This window comes from Mytilus trossulus, chromosome 6 (assembly GCF_036588685.1).
Source record: "Mytilus trossulus isolate FHL-02 chromosome 6, PNRI_Mtr1.1.1.hap1, whole genome shotgun sequence".
In the NCBI taxonomy this organism is placed as follows: Eukaryota; Metazoa; Mollusca; class Bivalvia; order Mytilida; family Mytilidae; genus Mytilus; species Mytilus trossulus.
In genome coordinates this window covers 56,490,365-56,513,296 of record NC_086378.1, presented here as the reverse complement: position 1 = coordinate 56,513,296, position 22,932 = coordinate 56,490,365, and the positions used below count along the sequence as shown (strand labels likewise).

The following is a 22,932-nucleotide window of genomic DNA, read 5'->3' as shown; positions in this document are numbered from 1 at the left end:
GCATAACCTGTGAATGGGGACGAAGTCTGTATGTATTATTTTCTTAATTCAATCATGTTGACAAAAGAAACCGAAATACCGTACGTGACGTTCCCGATTTTGGTTCTGTTGTTAGGGAATTAGCTGTGACTGACGTTCTTTAAGTTATGACGTCATATTCGATGTAAACAAAAGAAACGCTTTCATCAGGTAACGTAACGTTTTTTTTCATATCAAACATGTATTAAAATTGAATTTGTATTGAGATCCAATCTTATGTTTTACTAGACTGATAAATATGAAAAAAAATCAAAGTCTCATGCAAACAAGACAGATTTCTGCGCAAATGCGGGAAAACCGGAACAGGAACTAGATCTGAAAAAAACCGTTAACGATTTTGAGTTCATTAGTACAATGAAAAATTCGGGAAATTTTCCAGATTTTTTTTTTTTTTTTTTTTCATTGATTTTTCTACCGTAATTGGGGACTTCGTCCCCATATTAAATCTAGTTTGTTGAATAATTGTATTCTAAAGTTCCTGTCAAGAATCTGACAATACACTGGTACCAATGTAAGAATCTATATATACAGCATTAAATGTATCAGCTAAAATAAGATATTTACCTTGGCTTCTTCTATAGCAGCTGGAGGCATATTAATTTGTGGGAATGCATACATAGCACCTTGAACAACATTACATGACATTCTGTCCATTGAATTAAATGTCTCTGTCACCATTTTGGCCTTTTCCTTTAGATCTCCTAAAACTTGTTCTTTTTCCTATTTGAAAAAATTGCAAGCATATTCAAATTATGGGTATTGCTTGAAAAATTAGTCTCAATGAAACCCATTACATTAAATTACTGTAAATTCAGAAATTTTGCGTGCATTTATTATTGCGATTTTGTCATTTTAGACTTTAATGCGATTTTAATTTTTACGATATTGAGAAAAATCCTGTTTATTGTTATAAAACATTTCAAAATGGGAGTTTAAATTAAATTTTTTTGCAGTCATAAAAACCTCGCAATAATTTCTGAATTTACAGTTATCTAAATTAACAAATATCTCGTGATAAACACATCTTTTGGCTTGACTTTGTTGTTGAGTTGCTGTCTCACTAGTGTTTATATAAAATCTCTCAAGTTTTTCATTAGTTTTCCCATTTAAGTCTATTTTAGCAACAAAAAAGCATCCAAAGGAATCAACATCACATCTGGTTTTAGTTCAGTTCTAAGGTAACTGTGGCATACTAAATACACAGTGAGTGAGGATAATAGATAAAAAAACAATCAAAGCAATTCAATATACCGGTATATGGCTATATTTTTTTAGTGGAATTCACAGGTAGAAGCATTTTATGAATGTTGTATCTCAATGAAATACATCTTAACTTAAAGAAGTGAATATAATTTATTTGATAACAGCAAAAACAAGAAGCTGTCAGAGCTACAGCAAACCAGATTAATTAATATTTATTTGTGTCCTGGCATTTTTCAATATCACAAGAACCATAACTCCTGAACAGTGAATGTAAAAATCATCAATATCTAACTTGACCTCCATTTTGTTATCAGTTACAGTAACAATGCATCAAAATTTGAAAAGCTTTAGTTAAACGTTCCATGAGTAACAGCAAGGACATGACTGGAAAGACCATTTTTAAAATTTTTAGAACCATAACTCATGAACAGGAAAAGTGAAAATCACCATTATATAACTAGACCTTTGTTTGGTCATCAGTAACAACATACGGTATTTAAATTTAAAAAGCTAAATGGTTGAACGGTTCGTGAGTAAATACATGGACACGAGTGAAAACCCCATTTTTCAATCTTTCAAGAACCATAACTTCTGAAAAGTAAAAGTCAAAATCGTCACTATTGAATCTGACCTCCATTCTGTTGTCAGTAACAATATATTAAAATTTTAAAAGGTTTGGTTGAATGATTCAGGTGTAAATTCACAGACAACATTTGGCTGCCAATCACCTGACCACCTATTGGTAATTCCCCAAATCAATAACCAGAAATCCGGTTAATAAAAGAATTCATACACTTCTCACTAATATGTTCTACTTCATCTGAACTTTTTTCAGATGTTTTGCACACTTAAACACTTATAAAGTTCAGATAGTGTGTTACTTAATTAATTAGACATGCATGATGTTAGGTTACTTGAACAATTACTTACCTTCAGAAAAAGTGGATATGAAGGTTCACTTGATGTTGGAGGGTTGACAACAACATCCATGGCAGCCTACAATAATCATTAAAAGTTAAGAAATTATACTCATCCATTGCATCTATGATGATCAGTGGATTATGATCAATTGTATATACATCCATATCAATATGTGAATAAAGTATGCATTGCATTTTCTTTTAATTGGTTGATAATGACATCATTTTTAAAACACTCAAAACAGATTCATTGTCATTTGACAAAAAAAAAATTATCAGAAGATAAGAAAGTTTTTTTGCATTTTGTGCATATCTTGTTTCTTAAAGAAATGTTTAATAATCCTTTTTTATAAAATTAAATATAACATTATTTAAGATTTTCATGTTTGAAGAATCACAAAAAAAAAGTGTGGAACACTGATTATGTTAGTGAATTTTCTAAGTCAAAGGAACATAACTCTGCACAAAAGCATCGGACGGGAACAAATTATAATTTGATCTGAAACTTGTCATAACATAACAGTACACTAAATATCAAATCAATATATTCAAGCATGAAGGACAAAGTGTGGAAAACTGATTTGCTGGACTGACAGATGGACAGACAGAGGAAGAGAGTGCAAACCTAAAGTCTCCTTAGACTTTGTCTGTAGGGGACTAATAATGATTCTATAGACTCAATGTACCTGTCCAGAAACAGATGAACACAGTTTAGCAGAAATAGATTTCAGCAGCTGAACTTTAACATCTGGGTCAAGGTTGATTGCTTCACAATATCCTCCACGGAAACCACACCTGAAAGATAAAGAATATTTAACATCAATTTATTAAGAAAATCAAAATCTAATAAGGATCCCATATTATAGACCATTATGCATCAGATGTCATCCTATGTATTACATACATGTATCATCTAAAACCAAACAAATCATAAAGAGTACATAGGGAAAATGTGTTTTTATATGTTTAAGGTGGTAACCAACACTTTTACTAAAATTAATTTGGCTCTTTTAATTTTCATTAAATTATGACAATGTATTTACTTTGACACTTTAACAAAAATATACAAATTTCTAAAATTTTGAACCAACCGTTTAGTCAGAAAAATTACACTGGTTATATAGCAGTTTGACAAACACCAATTTAGATCATTGAGAAGCTTAATATTCTCTTTACAACGCAACGTAATTAGATGACTTTACAGAGTTATCTCCCTGTAGTGTTAGGTACCACCTTATTATATGTTTTTTATATGTTTGAAAACTTATGCAAACACATGTTCAGGCCCAATAAGAAATCATATGTTTTAAACATATGGAAAACATTTAAAAAACATATTTTTCAATTTTTCCTGTGTATGAACATGACAGCTCTATTTCTTTAAAATAAAAAGACACACAAAAACTTCTGAAGTTTTCTAAATTACAGTACTTGCAGATTTGCATAATCATAAGCATCAAATTGTAAGATATTATTTATTTGGCAAAGAGGTAAGTGATTAATAACTTACTCGCCCATATATCCTTTTGATGTAGACATAAATGAGGTAAAGAGGCAAGTGATTAATAACTTACTCGCCCATATATCCTTTTGATGTCGACATAAATGAGGCCAGTTCAATGTCCTGATATTCTGGTCCCATCTCTGTCAATACTTTTTTAAAGGAATGGAATGCAGAACCTTTAGCATATACATTGTGCTGATAAACCTACAAAATGTCAATTTTCAGTTTTATTATCATTATTTCAACATCAAAAAAAGATATTAAAAGTATATGTTATTTAACCTATTTTAAACTACAGTGTGTTCAAAATTTTCTGTTTCTTTATCAAATCAAACTCCTGATATCTTCCTTATAAACATCAAAGATTTTTGTTGTTGATTTTGTTTATCATTAATTTAAGATTATGACTCACATCACACATTCCTGGGAAAATAATGCATTTTTTCTTGTGTCACAAATCTACATTGTTTATTTTAGAGACTGTTGACAGATACTGTAAACCAACTTATTTTCGCGGATACTTTATTTCGCCTTTATTCTGTTGTCCTTGAGGGTATGACGACATCTTAAGTTATATTGACAGACGGATGCCTAGTGATGACTTGAGACCTACATGACATGTTAGCACATAAAAGGGACGACGAATGCCAAGTGACGCCCCTAACACATTCTATGTGATCCTGGATACTACTGTGCCTCATGATTACCTTCAGACCTCTAACTTAAGTTTGAGGATCCTCTATAAGATAGTTTCTTGTGTGTTGCCCTTTAACCCTGGAACAGCTGGTGGAAAATCATACTCATCATAAACATGTACATGTATATACCACATGGGACCAATGCTAGTCTCTCGGCTAGTCTTTAGATGAAGAACCACAATTACTGACCATATAAAAAAATGACTAAACCTGACGCAAGTACTTCAACAAATTGATAAGGCTGTTGATAACAAAGGCTTGATAAAGTTTCACTTTTATTATAATATAAGTTTGCCCTTTGGGAGTCAGTATCTCAGCTAGGAAAATTTTGCTCCAGGCCCTGTCGACGACACTTGGTATAGTGGGTAGCCAAGCCCCGTGGACATGGACACTCCGCCAATCAACTGGAACGCAGAGGGTTCCAAAAAGGGGATGAAGCGATGCTTCATCTCGTAGCAGGGTGCTACGAAAAGGGGTTGAATTGACGGTGGAGAGATGAAAAGTAGTTAATTACTTGGGGATTAGAAGAGAAATTAACCAGTGGTGAATTTCGTAATGGTCCAAAAATCAGATGTGAAACAGCTGAGTGACCCCCAAGGAATTGAATAGGAATGTGGTTGTAAGGGGATGGACTTAAATTGAACACCTTGGACACCTTCAATACTTCACTGATAATAAAGATAGAAATAATTAACTATATATATATGCATTTAATCATATGAATCAGTTTTAAAAATAAAACAATCAAATACATGATATATAAATACTCAGATATTTAATATCCACAGGTATGTATTGTACATGTGCAAATGTATACTATATGGTATAAAATAAGAATAAAAACAAAATTATTTTACATAAGATATCCCTAATGGAAATATACAAGAATCATGATGATAACTTTTGTTGTGCTTTTTTAATTACATTTTTACTAGTTCTTATATAGCGACAATAACTATTAGACTTCCATCTACCTAATGTTTTAATTAAGTGATCCTCAATATTAGATTTTCCAGCTGTTGTCGCAGCTCCAATTCGAAATGAATGTCCGTTAAAGGACTGGGGATTATATCCACAGATACCCAAAAGATGCTTTAACTTGCTGATGAAAAATTCTCTTTCTAGAGCTTTACCAGATTCGTCAATAAATAAAGCATTATTATTTTGAAATTTAAACATGGTGTTCCTTACAATCAAATAATCATGTAAAGCTTTAAATGGACAACAATCATGATTTAGCTTGTGAAGTTGAATATCAACACCCATCCTGAAAGGGTCAGTCTTAGATTGCTTTAAATGTAAAATAACATAGTCAGAATAAAATAAAACATCAGATATACATAAATTGTTGTTACAATCAAATGATTTTGACCTGCGAATTGTAAACTCGCCACAGCGTAAGAAACCATAAAAAGCTACTGTAAAAGCAGTATATAACATCTGGTCAATAAAAGGTGAAAAAATCCCTTCTTTAAGCTTAACACATAAATGTTGAAGGATATCAAAAGTAATGGGTAAGCGATCTTTAATGATTGGTTTCTGTAATCTTTTAATAGAATTTAAAAACAAGGACAGTCTCTCTAAATTGTTACTGGAATTATTGAAAGGAGAACATATGTTGTCCTTTAAGCATCTATGTCTAATTCCACATATGTATAGTTTAATGGTAGAGTACTGTAGTTTGAGATGTTGAAAGCAATGTGTAGCAAAATATATCAACAGATCTTCTGACACTGAATAAGGCTTGCTGTCAGTAACACTTATACCATTTAATAGCAAAAATTTTAAAAAATGATTATAACCAGTCTCATATGACACTTTTGTCCCTTCGGAAATAGAAAAATTCCATAAATTACTAACTGTTTCACTCAGTGCCACATTACTTCTGATGCACTTGGAACTATGCATGGACTCTGTTCTGCTTTTGGGGCCAGCTTGTGAAAACGGGTGATCTGTAAACGAGACAAAGCATCCGAAATTTGGTTTTTATAACCTGGAACATGTTTTGCACTAAAGTAAAAATTATATTTAGCTGCACACCAAGTCAGCTGTCTCATCAATTTCATAATTTCTAAAGTTTTTGATCTCCCCTTTTTCACAATAGCTACAGTGGCCTCATTATCACACCAGAATAATATTCTTTTACAAGACCACTCTGGCCCCCAAAGCAGTGCTGCTACAACAATAGGATATAATTCTAAAAAGGCTATTGAAAGGTTGTTTGTCAATGATGGTAATTCCAAAGGCCAGGTTGAATAAAAGAATTTCCCCCGAAAAAAGCCCCCAAATCCTATTGTTGACGCAGCGTCTGTAAATAATTCCATATCAAAGCTACTTGTAAATTCATTTTCATGAAACATAGTAATGCCATTCCAGTTTGACAAAAAACGTAACCAAAAATCTAAGTCTGTTCTACATTCTGTGCTTAAATGCACAAAGTCAGACAAATCTTTAACTGTAGTTGACAAGTTAATCAAATAAGAAACAAAAGACCTTCCAGGTAAAATAACCCTGGAAGCAAAATTTAAATGTCCCAATAACTGTAAAAGTTCTCTTTTTGTACAAGATGATTTGTGGAGTATTTTGCGGATAAAATTGCATATCCTTTGCACTTTATTATCAGGAAATCTAGTTTCCATCTTTTGTGAGTCTAGTATGATACCCAAATATTCTAAGCAAGTGGTAGGCCCAACTGTTTTATGACTAGCAATGGGAATGTTAAGCCGTTTAAATATTGTCATCATAAGTGCCATTGTCCTCTCTCCATCTTCATCGGGATGGTCGATTGTTAGGAAATCATCTAATAAATGCAAGATATGCTGTACCTTATAGTTTTTCTCAGCAATATAACACACTGCTTGGGAAACAGTGTCAAATATTTTAGGACTGGAACGGCATCCAAAGGTGAGTCTAACATAAAAATAATACATAGATTTCCACTTAAAACAGAATAGCGGCCACTGTGTAGGTCTGTAAGGACAAATTTTAAATGCATCGGATATATCGTATTTGGAAAGACTTGCTTCCCTACCACATTTTGAAATGATGCGGATAGCATCATCTATTTTCACATAAGACATAGAACAATCACTTTTGTCTATCATGTCGTTAACACTCATACATTCATCATTGTGTGGTGATGACAAATCTAAAATTAATCTTTTCTTATCTGAATATTTCCCTGTTGCTACCCCTAAAGGGCTTACTCTAAAACGAGGAAAAGGACTATGTTGAAATGGCCCATACACAAAACCTTTTTCACATTCTTTCTTAATCAAATCTGACACAACTGTAGATTGCGACCTAGCTGAGTAATTATTTTTGCATACTTTTGTATTCCATGTATCGTATTTTACCATTGAATCGAAACCATTTCTTAATCCATTTATCAAATATGATCTGAAATTTATATCTGGATGATTCTGCAGCTCATGCTCAAGTTTTTCTATGTTGATAGGAGTTGATGCTTTCATCGAATAATCTTCCAAAGGTATATTTTGTATATGTAGTCATGATTTGTTATCCGGTTTAGACTGAGTAACATCTTTGCTGCTAGTGTTATTTTTGTAGGTTTGTGAATATTTTTGAGGTACATGATGGTTTTGTCTATTACCTGTACATGTATGTGCTGGGTGACCTGTAGATCTACAGGTTGAGCAAGCGTGAAGAAGGTTGCATGTTGTTCTGAAACAACCCCTGACATTATTATAATTGTTACATACTTCTTTACCGTCGTAAAATACTCTACTACGACCTTGTTTATCAAACTTGTTTTGCATGTTTGGTCTGACTGACCTGTTGTTACCTAAGTTGCTATCTACATGTATACCCTGATGATCAGAAATCTGCAATGAACAAAATTCTGTGGCATGATCAACTTGATGACATAAGTTGCATGCATTAACTCTAATACCCCCACTAACTAGTGAAAGAATGTCACGGTCTCTTTTACTCCAATCAACCTTGATGTGTTTCTCTCTTAGGAGTGTAGCTGCCTTTGCGGAGAATAGCTTATGGTAGGTATAAAATTTATCACCATAAAATTTATGGATCTGAATCAAATCTGCTTCATAAGCATCCAGCTCTTCTCGTCTTTTGGGATATGACCCACACATAATACGTTTATATTTCCCAAAGGCCTGAATAAAATCTTGTATGTTCAGGTTCCTGTTAAGACGGGGGTCAGGCTTGCTTGATAAATTCACCTTTATTTCATCAGCAGTGATATTGTGTGATTGAGGGTTTTCGTAATTTGATATTAGTAAAGTAGTAAGATTAATATCCTTACCCTCAATAATATTCCTTTGAATATTCGGCGACACAATATCAACGTTGGTGAAAGAATCCGACCTCACTCCATATCTTGTTGAATCCATTTCGGCACTGGTATGGTGAGAAAATGGCAAGGCACTTGTCGACGGACTAAAGTTGAAGTTGTGTTGTGCGGTGGTTCTCTGGGTTGTACCAGGAACTGGTACTAGCGGGACATCGGAGGCGTTCCGTTGTTCGTACCAATTAGCCAGATCGTAGGTCTTGTTGAAGGAATCCGGTGATGGTCTAATGTGGGTTACGGATGGTTGCATGCTTGCCATACACTGGGTAAACGTGTTGACCATAGTAGATGTAAACAAAGCGGCCATATTGTTTACATTGGAGTCCCGTACGTCGTTTCCGGTTACACTATCCATGCGCGTTGTTGATGGGGCGGAACTTCCTTCATCTGTGGGCGGGTCTTGAAGTACTTCTCTAGTTGGTTGCCTAATATGGTCATCCGCTGCGACGGGTGCACCTTCTCGTATTTCGTTATTGCATAGGCGCTCCTTGTTGTCTAGATACAGTTGTTTAAGTAATGCTTTAGACCAGCTTTTTGGAATGTTTATTCCTAACTTCCGCAATTCGTCCCGAAATCTTGCACCTGTCCAATTTTCTGGATTTTCCATATCCCATTGCGAGCTTTGTGTAGCATTTTCTTCGTTGTTATATGGATGTGGTCTGTTACGTGAACGACGGTTGCGTCTGGTCGAAGAAGCCATGTTATAAAATTTACTAAAGTTTTGATATCCGTAAAATACGACACTGTTGAATAACCTGATTAAAGTTCTCAAATTACGGGAAATAGTAGTCCAATGTTGATATTAATTACTAAAAGTTTTAATAGCCGTTAAATCACCAAAACTGTTAAATAAAACTAATTCAAGTTCTCAAATTTCTGGAAATAGTAGTCCAATGTTGAAATACAAGAAGTGATAGGAATAACGAATTTAAACAGCAATGAATATGTGTACGAGATCACTAATTTACGATGAGTTTTTTAAAGAATTGTGTCAATTGTCTACAGTTCTCTGATTAATCGTGATCACTATTAGGAAATGATCGAAAGTCTGTATAAAATACCTTGTGTCTCCAAGACAGGAGAAAATAAAGTTATATAAATCCGATTTCCAGTCCAGACAATCTTCACAATAGAGTCTCAAGTTTAAACAGCAGAAAATCAGTGTAAAATGAAATTGAAAACTTATTCCTATAGAGTAAACGTCCTTTGTATTCAACAGCCAAATCAAAAGTGAGAAGCTGGCAGCCTGAAATTGTAACCTGAGAACCTAATCCCTGATATCAGACAGACCAAATTAGGCATGACCTTTGACCTTACAATGGAATCAACTGCCCCATTCATGGAAGAAACCATTCCATCTGAATAAACAACACTTATACTCTCTGCATAAGTTTCAATTTATACCCAGCTAGTCAACTTCGCGGCTATTTAATTTCGCGATTTTCTTATTTACTTAATGTAGTTTGATAGGGAAAGATCCAAGTTATTCCTTTTCGCGACGATTTAATTTTGCGTTATTTTTCTACTCGCGAAAGTCGCGAAAATAAATCGCTCGCGAAATTAAGTTGGTTTACAGTACTACATTAAGATTCTCTTGTTTTCCTCACATGACAAATGAGCATGTATGGGGCTGTTCAGAATTTTGAATGCAAAGAAATACCACTTGAATAAAATTGTAAGTTCATATCTCCTTATTTATATATATACAAATAAACTGAAAACCAAATAAAATTAAATAAAGAACAGATTTATTATGTCCGCTGCATTGCACATACTTTATCTATCGAAGAGGAAATAACTAAAAAAGAAATTATTTTGCTCATTTTACAACTATCTCTAGTAAGAGAAATGAAGACTTGAGAGAAAATACAATGCAATTTTCAATATATTTAATATATTCAAGGGACATAATTTTTTCAAAAATAATTAATCAGCACTGATTATTAGACTTGTCTTGAGACATAGCCAATATAAACCTGTGATAAAAGTTCTGGCATCAATTGAACATATGAGAGTGCTAACAATGCAACTTCCCATATAATAATCAATATTTTCCAAAGGGTAATAAGGTACTGCAGCATGACTCTTTTAAATTTAATTGATTGTCACTAATTTTCAAACATGACTTGAGATATAGCTGATATAAACCTTTAATAGAAGTTTCAAAAAAGAAAAGTTCACATGAGAGTGCTAACAATTCAATTTTCTAAATTATTTCCAAGGGGCATGACTTTTAAAAAAGGCTTATCATCACTGATTTGTAAACTTGTCCAAGACATCACTGGTATAAACCAATGATACAAGTTTCATAAATTAATGGCAAAAAAAGTATACATAATTACCAACGCAACTTTCAATATAATTAATTTTTCCAAGGGACATGATTCTTTTAAAAATTGTTGATTTACACTGATTTTCTTACTTGTCAAATATTAACCTATGATATAGTTTTGTAAAAAATCTTCCAAGAGTTGTACTTGTGTAAGGTCTGTCAAGACCGGACTGATCCCAGTTTTTGTTTGTCAATAATGACAGGTGCTATTTAGGGAGCCATGGTGTAGTGGTTAGTGCATAGGACTACTAACACAAAGGTTTCTGGTTCCATTCCCGTTTGGTATGAAAATTTCAGGAACTCAATTTTCAGCTCTCCCTCAAAACCATTTGCAAGTATGGTCTTGAGGAAATGATGATAGACCGTCGGAAGGGGACGATAAATGGCTGACCCGTATTACGAGAGAGCCATATCTCTTGCACGTTAAAGACACCCTTGTAGATTTTGAAAAAGAGTAGGCTAATGTCCCTACAAGGCAGAACTCGCACTGGCAAAGTGGAAAGGGATTAATATAAGTTTCAAAACTTATTTCCCAATCCACTATAAATAAATATGTTTAAATTAAATATTTCTGCATACTAATACGAGTAAAAATGCAAAGCTAACCTTGGGATCAAAATGGCTTCTCAGCTTTCCAACTTTTTTCTACATCTTTGGATTACAAAAGTTTAAAGTTTGGGATAGAACCTTACATGGTGAAAGAAATCCAGAAAAGAGCTTTAAATGCACTAATTTATAAAATGTTATTTTCATTTTAAAAATCCTAATACCTGACCAAATTAAATTTATTTTTCCTAATGTTGATGGTTTCCTATACCATAGAGTAAAACAATTCCTTACATCATGTTTTGCATCTGTCTGAAATTAAGCATATACCAGAAGTAATGTTAAAAAAAGTTATGAAACCTACCTCATCTGCCATCAAGACAAGATTTTCTTCTTTGGCAAAACGAATAACATTTTCTATATTTTCTCTAGATAGCACCTGGCCTGAAAAATAGAATAAAATATAGTGCACAAATGTTTATTCGGATAAATAAACAGGGAGCTGCATAAGAATTACTAGTCTACAAAAAACTGGAGAAATAATTCTATAGTCAACTTTGCCAGAGGAAGCTAGAAAGTCAGTGTTGTCATTAATGAAATATAATTAACAAAGATTTATTCAAGTTAAAGATTTTTGCCCTAAACCCAATTCAAAAACATCTTCGCGGAAAAGTTTTTCATAATTTATATGTATCAACTTACAAATTGGGTAAAGAAACATTTACTGTTAAAAGAAAGACTGGTTTTATTCAGGCACCTTTGGGTTTTTTTTTTTAATGTGTGCACTTTCTTGTTATTTATATAGATCTGATTGTTGGATTTCCTGTTTTGATGGTTTTACACTTGTCATTTTAAGGTCCTTTATAGCTTGCTTTTCAGCGTAACTCAAGGCTCATGTTGACAAAAGTCCTTTAACATATAATTGTTTACTTTTATACACACTGTGACTTGGATGGAGAGTTGTCTCATTGGCACTCATATCACATCTTTTTATTTATACTTAAATCTATTATAGATATGTGTGTGTTCAACTTAGTTATTTATTGTTGTTGTTACTTTTGTTTATGCCACAAGTACAATGTTACTTATATGACAAATAAAGATTATTATTATTATTATATTTTTGTAAATTTTTTTCTTCATCAAATAAACTTTTCACCTGTAGGATTCCCTGGGTTGATTACACATAGAACTCTAGGTATACAGTGAGATCTTGCTTCTTGTATGGAACGTTTTAGTTCAGGTATATCTAATGACCAGTTGTTATCTTCATTTAAGTAATAATTGATCTGCAAAAACAAACTTGTATAAAGAGCATGAATGATAAAATATGAAATTCCAACCGAGGAGAGAAATTCAAAATTGGTAATTTTATGCATTTACACAAAGTTAGGGCCATCCTTCTGTTCATCTATACAATTGGTATTAATGTTCCTTTTTCTTGGTGATAGGCATATGGACACATCATTTTCCTTTCCTATTTTTTTTTACAAAATCAACAGATGCTAGGTTTTTGGGTAAATCATGTAAATTTTGGTGCTAGACCACCCGAGATCACCCCAAGTTTTTGATGGGGTTTGTGTTGCTAAGTCTTACATTTTTTATGCTGTGTTTTGTGTATGATTGTTTGTTTGTTAGTCTTTTTCTTTTTCAGCCATGGCGCTGTCAGTTTATTTTTGACTTATGAGTTTGAATATCCCTCTGGTATCTTTCACTTCTCTTTTATAAAAGTACCTATGTATTTTGCCAAAAAATGTGCATGCATATACATTTGTATTCAGCTATAGTACCCATGTGGAGGGGGGTACTTACAGGACAAGCATTGTACTCGGCTATTGTGGCTGTATAGAGGGGGTACTGTGGTATTGGTATCATTACTCCTGCTCTTTTATTTCCTCCTTCACCTGTCATACATAGTTTCATGATGGTCTGTTGAAAATAAAACAAAATTTATTCACAACAATATAGCAGTGTTTTCCACAAATTATGTCAATATTGTCAAACTTATAGCAGCTAGCTTGTAAATAGGAAAAAATGTCACAAGACAAAAAGTCATGGGCCAAAAGGAAGAATTCAGTTTTCCGATAACTAATATTATTTGTTCTCAGTAAAGATTGATTTCCTGTTTTCTTTTTGTCAACTTAGTAATACATTAGTCTTTCTTTTTTTCATAAACACTGATTTTATTTTTCCTTGCATAGAAATATAAGGGAATGTCTAAATTTGTAGTATTTTAAATCTGGCATATTACAATAAAAAATCAAAGCACTGTAAGCGCTGTAGGCAGTTAACCAAAAACCAAGGCATAATTATAACAAGAGTGCACACACTGAAATGTCTCGCCTTCTTTACTAATCATTGATATTATGTTGATAGACCTAAATATAAAGCTTTATCACATGAACTCAACATTAACCAAGAAAACAAAACATTGATCAATGAACCATGAAGACAAGGTCAAGGTCAGATTACCTATGCCAGGCAGACATGTACAACTAACGATTCTTCAATGCAGCAAATATAGTTGACTTATTGCTAATAAATTAAGAAAAACAGACCAAAACACAAACACTTAACACTTAGCAATGGACTGTGAAAACGAGGTCCAGGTCAAATAAAACCTGCGTAACAGACATATAGATCATAAAATATTTCTATACACCAAATATAGTTGACCTAATGCATAAAGTATTAAAAAAATAGACCAAAACTCAAAAACTTAACTTTGACCACTGAACTGAGGTCAAGGTCAGATGACACCTGTCAGCTAGACATGTACACCTTACAATAATTCCATACACCAAATATGGTACACTTATTGTATATAGTATGAGAAAAACAGACCAAAACACAAAACTTTAACCACTGAACCATGAAAATGAGGTCAAGGTCAGGTGACACCTGCCAGTTGGACATGTACACCTAACAGTCCTTCCATACACCGAATATACTAGACCTATTGCTTATAGTATCTGAGATATGGACTTGACCACCAAAACTTAACCTTGTTCACTGATCCATGAAATGTAGTTGAGGTCAAGTGAAAACTGTCTGACGGGCATGAGGACCTTGCAAGAAATGCACATACCAAATATTGTTATCCTATTACTTAAAATAAGAGAGAATTTAACATTACCAAAAATATTAAATTTTTTTCAAGTAGTCGCTGAACCATGAAAATGAGGTCAAGGACATTGGACATGTGACTGACGGAAAGTTCGTAACATGAGGCATCCATATAAAAAGTATGAAGCATCCAGGTCTTCTACCTTCTAAAATATAAAGCTTCGAAAGAAGTTAGCTAACACCGCCGCCGCCGGATCACTATCCCTATGTTGAGCTTTCTGCAATAAAGTTGCAGGCTCGACAAAAACTGTGGCAATGTTGCTTCAATTTTTGTTTGAAAGATTTTTTAAAAGAATAGACACTAAAAATTCATATATTGTACATTTATGTTCATTTAATGAATTAATCATTAAGGCAAATATTTCATGTTTTGTCAAAGTTTTTAAAAGCAACACATATATCAAGTATATTTTTTTCATGGTCATGAGTCTGCAGTGGCAGAAGTTTGCAATGATTGCAGTCCTTCTAGTTGATAGTTAACGTTAGTATTAGTTGACTGTTAGTAGTTCAAGTTGACTTTAGTACGAGCTTGTAAAAGTATGAATGGACTTGCTTCCTTGGAAAGAAAACTGAGTTTGTGTTCTACAGTACAAAAGTTATGAGACACACATCAGAAAAATGTTTACTACTACAGGGATCAAAGGTGAGGTCCGACTGACCTTGACCTGTCCATAGTAAATGTAAATGTCCCCCACCTTCACCACAAGTCTATGATGTCTAAGTTTGGAATAAAATGAAAGATAATATCCAAACAACTGTTCAAACATTCTTGGGCTCGAAAGATACTAATAATTTTCCATCAATAAAATATGTTTAATTATCAAAAATATGATTGTAACATAATGCTGAACAACATTACAAAGTCTTCCAAAAAAGCTCTCATAATTATTTATTCCCATGGTCGCATTAATTTGGGCAAGTCTAGTACACATTGGTTATGTCTAGCAAAGTGACATGCATATATGACGCCTATGATATTGACCTTGTATGTTATTCAATCTTTTTGAAATGACAAACAGGAATGAATAAGGTTTAGTTGAGGAGTTGGTTATTCAATCTTTTATAAGTTCTCAAAACACTCCACAAGAGGGGTTTGGGTAATCCTAGGGACTACCCTTATATTTCATTTAATGTTTTATCTAGTCCCATACATGAATATATATATGGTTTGGGGTAGGGATCTCAACCGTTATCAAGTTTTCAAACAGGAGGGGTGGGGTAATCCTAGTGACTTCCCCTATATTTCCCCTATGATTTGTTATATTATCCAATACATGAATATAGATGGTTGAGGGGTGGGGATCTCATCTGTTTCTAAGTTATCAAACAGGTGTGGGTAGGATGACCCTAAGGACTCTCCCTATATTTCATTTGATTAGTTCTCATACATGAATATATATATGGTTTAATTTAAAGGTGGGGATCTCGACTGTTTCCAATTTCTAAATCAGGAGGGGTGGGGTGACTGCAGGGACTCCTCTATATTTCATTAATTTAGAGGTGGGGATCCCAACTGATTCCAAGTTCTTAAACAGGAGGGGTAGGGTGACAACAGGGACTTCCCCTATATTTCATTTGATTTGTTATATAGTCCCATACATGAGTATATATGGTTATGGGGTGAGGATCTCGACTATTTCCAAATTCTAAAACTTGAGGGGCTGGGGTGACCCTAGAGACTCCCCCTATATTTCATTTGATTAATTATTTAGTCTCATACATTTACATAAATGTATATGGTCAAGGGGTGGGGATCTCATCAGTTTCAAAGTTATCAAACAGGAGGAGGTAGAGTGGCCCAATGGACTCCACCTATATATCATAAGATTTGCTTACATTCAGGTATCATATATATAGTTGCACATTTTTTGCCTGTCCCAAGTAAGGAGCCTGTAACTCAGTGGTTGTCGTTTGTTTATGTGTTACATACTGACATATTTGTTTTTAATTATTTTAAATAAATAAGGCTATTATTTTTCTCGTTTGAATTGTTTTACATTGTCTTATCAGGGCCTTTTATAGCTGACTATGTGGTATGGGCTTTGCTCAGTGTTGAAGGCTGTACGATGAGCTATTGTTGTTAATGTCTGTGTTATTTTGGTCTCTTGTGGACAGTTGTCTCATTGGCAATCATACCACATCTTTTTTTTATATAAAAAACTTCCAGCTATTTTCACTGACCCATCAAAATTGAGAAGAAAAAAATACCCCTTGAAATTGCAATAATAATTTTTTATGTTTAACTTTAAAAGCATCTAACATGGATTACCAGCATTTATCACTGACATTAAAATGTAAACTGTTACCAGGAACATATATATTGTTAGATAAACTGTTCCCAGCTGTCACATTGTATTGGATTTTGACATTAAAATTTGTGTACAAAATATGTTCTGCTTTTTCTTTCTTTTACCTATATCTTTTGGTTTTCAATTCTAGTGTTTATATTTATTTACATGCATGCATTGATGTATTTTGTCACCTGTCTGGATTTTTTTTTTAAATGATAGCCAAAACCCGGGATTACCCTTATCCGCTTCCGGAATCGGATCCGATATTGTCTTCTCGCGGCAGCCATTTTTTTCAATGATGTTTTGACAGATAGTGAGATACGATTTTGCTCGGATTTACACATTGTTTGTCGGTGATTTTCTGTATAAAGCTAGCGGTTGGTCAAATTGAACATCGCTGTCATGAAAAGTAATGATGAAAATAAGTTTGAGATCGTTTATTAGGAAACTTAAATGTTTGGAAAGTTTTTTTTTTAAATTTTCTTTCAAGGTCCGTCGGGCGTAGCTAGTAATCCAGTAGAAAGTCCGACTGCAAAAGTGGAAGTTCGCAGACCTCGGACCACTGCTTCATTTTTTAATTTGAACCCCTGCGTCCAAATTGAAAAGATACGAAAATTTCGTCTTCTAATTCGAAATTGCCGCCAAAAGCGTGATCAGTTGAACTTATTTTAATAGACTACTGACGTAGTTGACTACGTATTGACGACAAACAATATTCCTACGACTTTTGCAATTTGGGAAAACTAAACTACTTGTCTTTAGAGATTTTTGGCGATTGAATATTTAATACATTTGTTCTTTGACATATTAGCCAAAAGCTCAGGGGAAAATAAGATGCATAAGGAATTCTAATGTGCTCTACTTCCTATGTGCAACTTCAAAACTTTTGGGAAAATCGACGATCATTTAAGTTTTTTCTGGTCATATTTTTTGTAATCCAGAATGAAAAGTATGAAAAAACTGTCCAATAAGTTATAAATAACATAATATCCAGCTAGATAACAAAAATGACATGTATTTCAGCATTTATTAGGTAGAACACAAATCCAGGGTGCTTGCATAAGGCAGCTTAACTGCCTAAAAATAATAATTTACTGTTGCATAGAATACTATAAATAAATTTCTATTTCAGGGAAACCTTAGTACAAGTGCTTCCCTTTCAGTCAACTTCATGGCAACTTGTTTTCTTGGTTCATGGCGTGAATATAAATGACATGCAAAAATTAGTTGGTTTACTGTAAATAGTGTGGTTTGCCTCCATCCATCAAATTGATGAAAATTGATATCAAATACTAATGATTCAATACTCTATACTGTCATTGTGATAAAACAGTCCAATACTCTATTATTTGAACTTGGAATTATTTTTAATTATGGAGTTTGCATAATTTCTTTTGTTTAATATTTTTGATAAATTCCATGTTTATTCTGTATTATAATGTTTTGAGCAGTGCATAACAGTTTCCATACAATGTATTTTGTATAGATAGTGTTGTGCGCGGCTCAGTACATTCTATTGAAAATGTTCTATCATCTTTGTAATAGAAAGTGTTGTGTGCCGCACAGAATATTATAATACAGAATAAACATGGAATTCATTAAAAATGTCAAGCACAGGAAATAATGCAAGTTCCATAATTAAAAATAATTCCAAGTTCAAATAATAGACTGTTAAATATAATTCATTGATAAATGGGGGCAATTTTAATATGCGTGTTACATGCATTTAATTTCAGAAAAGAGCCTCTTTCATCTATCCCTACCTTGATACCATCACTTGCTCCTGTGCAGAGGAAAATATTATCAGGATTACAAGGATGACCATCTCTGTTTGTTATATAAGCTGCTATGTCTTCTCTTATAACCCTGACACCTGAACTGTCACTATAGGCACCTAAAATAGAAATAAGGACTTTTATATATATTTATCTATCAGATGAAAATATGGGGATGACCATGTCTTTAAGTAACATATTAAAAATATTTCTTAGCTTTTCTCATCCAACCAATGTACAAAAACTACAAACAAATTATAAAATAACATTTAAAGTTGTGCAAAAAGACATTAATTCTCCATCATCATGGACATTGGATGAGACACCAATATCAAAGTTTTTAGCAACCACATGATAGTTAACCAACATATCAGGGTGAGAAGGAATATATGATGTGATATACATACCTATACTTTGGCCCCCACAGCCTGATAATATACGTTTTGCTCTACTTTTTGCATCTGCTGGATATTTTGGATCATCCATTAACCTATCTGGATCGGTACATATAGCAACAACCTGGAATTATGTGTAAATTGTCAAACATCTTGAACAAAATATGTGTCATGGGTATAAATCAAATTTTTTGTTTAATATAGGAATATTAAGGATTTCGCTATATTTTTTTATAAATACACTTTATCAAATACCGGGTACTTAAAAGAAAAATGAAATAAAAAAAAAAAATAGGGTCACCGTTCATTTAAGCTCACAATCTGCATCTGAAAGAAGCATACATTTTTGTCAATGTTCTTTTTTTTCTGTTGAAACAATAGGAGAAATAGAGGTAATATCGAAATAAAAAAAGAACTAAATTACAGAATTCGTTTTAATTTTACAATTATTTTGTTTCTGTACAGCTTATTTGAAAACAATAATTACAAGAGGCTGTCACAACGACAGCAAACCGGGTTTATTAACATTTATTTGTGTCCTGGCAATATCACAAGAACCATTACTGATGAATGGGGAAAGTGAAAATTGTCAATATCAATTTTGACCTCCATTTTGTCATCAGTATCAACATATTAAAATTTGAAATGCTTAGATTGAATGGTTCATGAGTAAATGCAACAACGTGAATTGAAACGGCATTTTCTGATCTTTCAAGAACCATAACTCCGGAACAGTAAAAGTCAAAATCATCATTATTAAACTAGACCTATTTTTTGTCATCAGTAACATCATATAAAAATTTCAAAAGCTTTGGTCGAATGGTTCATGAGAAAATGCACGGTCACGACTGGAAACTACATTTTTCAATCTTTCAACAAACATAACTCCTGAACGGTAAAAGTCAAAATCGCCATTATTGAACTTGACCTTCATTTAGATGTCAGTAACAACATATTTAAATTTGGGAAGCTTTGGTTGAACGGTTCATGCGTTAATGCACGGACAACATTTGATTGTCGCCCGCCTGCCCGCCCGCCGTACATCCCTAAATCAATAACTGACATTTTTGTCACAAAAATCCGGTTAAAAATTATAGGTCACTGATAAGTTAAAAAATATATTTCAATTTAAATGCAAAAAAGTTTCATTTTTGCACCAAAGGGAGATAATTTGGAGCTTTATAAATGATATTAACATTTTAAAAGTCATCTGGGGCCAAACTGAATCTACTTTTGTGGTTAATTTTTGTACCATAGCATAAAGTAATTTCTAGTAGTTTAACATGTTTCATAAATAAAATGTGTAATGAAAACAAGAGTGCACACGCTGAAATGTCTCGCCTTCTATACTAATCATTGATATTATGTTGATAGTCCTAAGTATTAAGCTCTATTACAACTGTCACATAAACTTAACATTAATCAAGATAACTAAACAAAGACCAATGAACCTTGAAAATGAGGTCAAGGTCAGATGAACCATGCCAGGCAGACATGTACAGCTAACAATGCTTCTATACAACATATATAGCTGACCTATCACTTATAGTTGAAGAAAAACAAACCAAAACACAATACTCAACACTGTGCAATGAACCGTGAAAATAAGGTCACAGTCAAATAAAACCTGCGTGACTGACATAAAGATCATAAAATATTTCCATACACCAAATATAGTTGACCTATGGCATATAGTAATAGATAAAAAGACCAAAACTCAAAAACTTAACTTTGACCACTGAACCATGAAAATGAGGTCAAGGTCACATGACATCTGCCCGCTAGACATGTACACCTTACAATCATTCCATACAACAAATATAGTAGACCTGTTGCATTTAGTATGAGAAAAACACACCAAAACACAAAAACTTAACTATAACCACTGAACCATGAAAATGAGGTCAAGGTCAGATGACACCTGCCAGTTGGACATGTACACCTAACAATCCTTCCATACACCTAATATACAAGCCCTATTGCTTATAGTATCTGAGATATGGACTTGACCACCAAAACTTAACCTTGTTCACTGATCCATGAAATGAGGTCGAGGTCAAGTGAAAACTGTCTGACAGACATGAGGACCTTGCAAGGTACGCACATATCAAATATAGTTATCCAATTACTTATAATAAGAGAGAATTCAACATTACAAAAAATCTGAACTTTTTTTTCAAGTGGTCACTGAACCATGAAAATGAGGTCAAGGACATTGGACATGTGACTGACGGCAACTTGGTAACATGAAGCATCTATATACAAAGTATGAAACATCCAAGTCTTCCACCTTCTAAAATATAAAGCTTTTAAGAAGTAAGCTAACGCCGCCGCCGCCGTAGCCGCCGCCGCCGGATCACTATCCCTATGTCGAGCTTTCTGCAACAAAAGTTGCAGGCTCGACAAAAACAATTGTTTAATTTTTTGCTGAAATCTTTGAACCCGCGAGCCTCCTTAACATGAAAATATATATGTAAGGAAGCAAGCGTTTGAAAAAGAAAGCAAGTTTCCTGTATTTCATTAATTAGTATACTGTAAATTCAGAAATTATTGTGATGTTTTTATTATTGCTAAAAATGTGACAGGGATATAATCGAAATAAAATAAACTAGCATTTTAAGGTTTTTGATATAAATAAAACAAGATTTTTCTCAATATTGCAAAAAATCAATTCCTTTAATAACAAATGCTCACATTAATTTCTGAATTTACAGTATTTGATGTGGTTAAAAGATAGCTCTTGCTGAAATTCTGTGTTTGACAGCAGTAAAATGAAGATAAGAAATGTATAATAACCAATTACTCATGCAGCATGTTCAGTTAGGACACATTTAACTATAAAAAAAGAAGATGTGGTATGATTGCCAATGAGACAACTCTCCCCAAGAGACCAAAATAACACGGGAATTTTTAAACAACTATATATTGTGGACAGTTGTCTCATTGGCAATCATACCCACATCTTCTTTTTTATATATACATGTATATAGGTCATGTTTTTTTTTAAACAATAACATGAATAAGGCAATCCTTTACCTGTTTACAGAGTAAATGTCTGAGAAAAAACAAACAGTGGTTATTTTGAAACTGCATGACAATCAGTGGGTTTTTTTCCTAGCACAATGCCTTATATATTTACCTGTCTCAGGAACGTCAAGGGCTTTTGACCAGTTGCATGACAATCCCCAATATTGGCCCTAATAACATCAGAAAATGGTTTACTCTTACCCTGAAAATAAATAAGGGTATATACATTTTAAGCATTTTGATTTGTAAAGTTTTTAGATACCCAGATTCTCACTGAGGCTTTCTGAAGGCCAGGAACTCGTTTTTTATTATCATGGTTCATTCATTCCCAACATTGGAAAATGAAATTTTACTCAAATATAATTTATAAATTCTATCTCTACATGTATACAACAAAATAGAGCATGGAAATGGCATCAAATTTAGATTATTTCTAAACTTTTGTTTTAAGATGATGATATTTCATGTATTTGTGCTGAGCTCTGTTGAATGATACTTCATTTTTCAATTTTGATGCATTTGTGGACTGATCCCCAGTTAGTAAAACAATGAGTCCAAACAGATTTGTTGAGTCTAGCTAGGACTCATTGACTCACCTTGGTGAAACCCTACATGTAAGTATTTTTTATTTAACCTGTTGTTATGAGAAGACAAAATTTGACAAATAGACCTACTATAAATGGGGAAATCTTTTTGGTTTCATATAAATAGACATCAACTGTATCTTGTACATGTTGTATAGA

At 33.2% G+C, this 22,932-nt stretch overlaps 1 protein-coding gene across 1 annotated transcript in view; it reads right to left on the bottom strand.

Moving 5' to 3' along the window:
• LOC134721573 (alanine aminotransferase 1-like) overlaps positions 1–22,932 on the bottom strand; it is a 29,469-nt gene that overhangs the window by 5,316 nt on the left and 1,221 nt on the right. Inside the window, exons 2-11 of the mRNA XM_063584671.1 lie at positions 22,302–22,391; positions 19,175–19,286; positions 18,756–18,886; positions 13,388–13,504; positions 12,735–12,864; positions 11,940–12,019; positions 3,737–3,870; positions 2,849–2,957; positions 2,173–2,238; positions 604–759 (exon numbers count right to left, since the gene is read on the bottom strand). Coding sequence (XP_063440741.1) covers positions 604–759; positions 2,173–2,238; positions 2,849–2,957; positions 3,737–3,870; positions 11,940–12,019; positions 12,735–12,864; positions 13,388–13,504; positions 18,756–18,886; positions 19,175–19,286; positions 22,302–22,391 — 1,125 coding nt within the window. The remainder of the gene's footprint in view (positions 1–603; positions 760–2,172; positions 2,239–2,848; positions 2,958–3,736; positions 3,871–11,939; positions 12,020–12,734; positions 12,865–13,387; positions 13,505–18,755; positions 18,887–19,174; positions 19,287–22,301; positions 22,392–22,932) is intronic.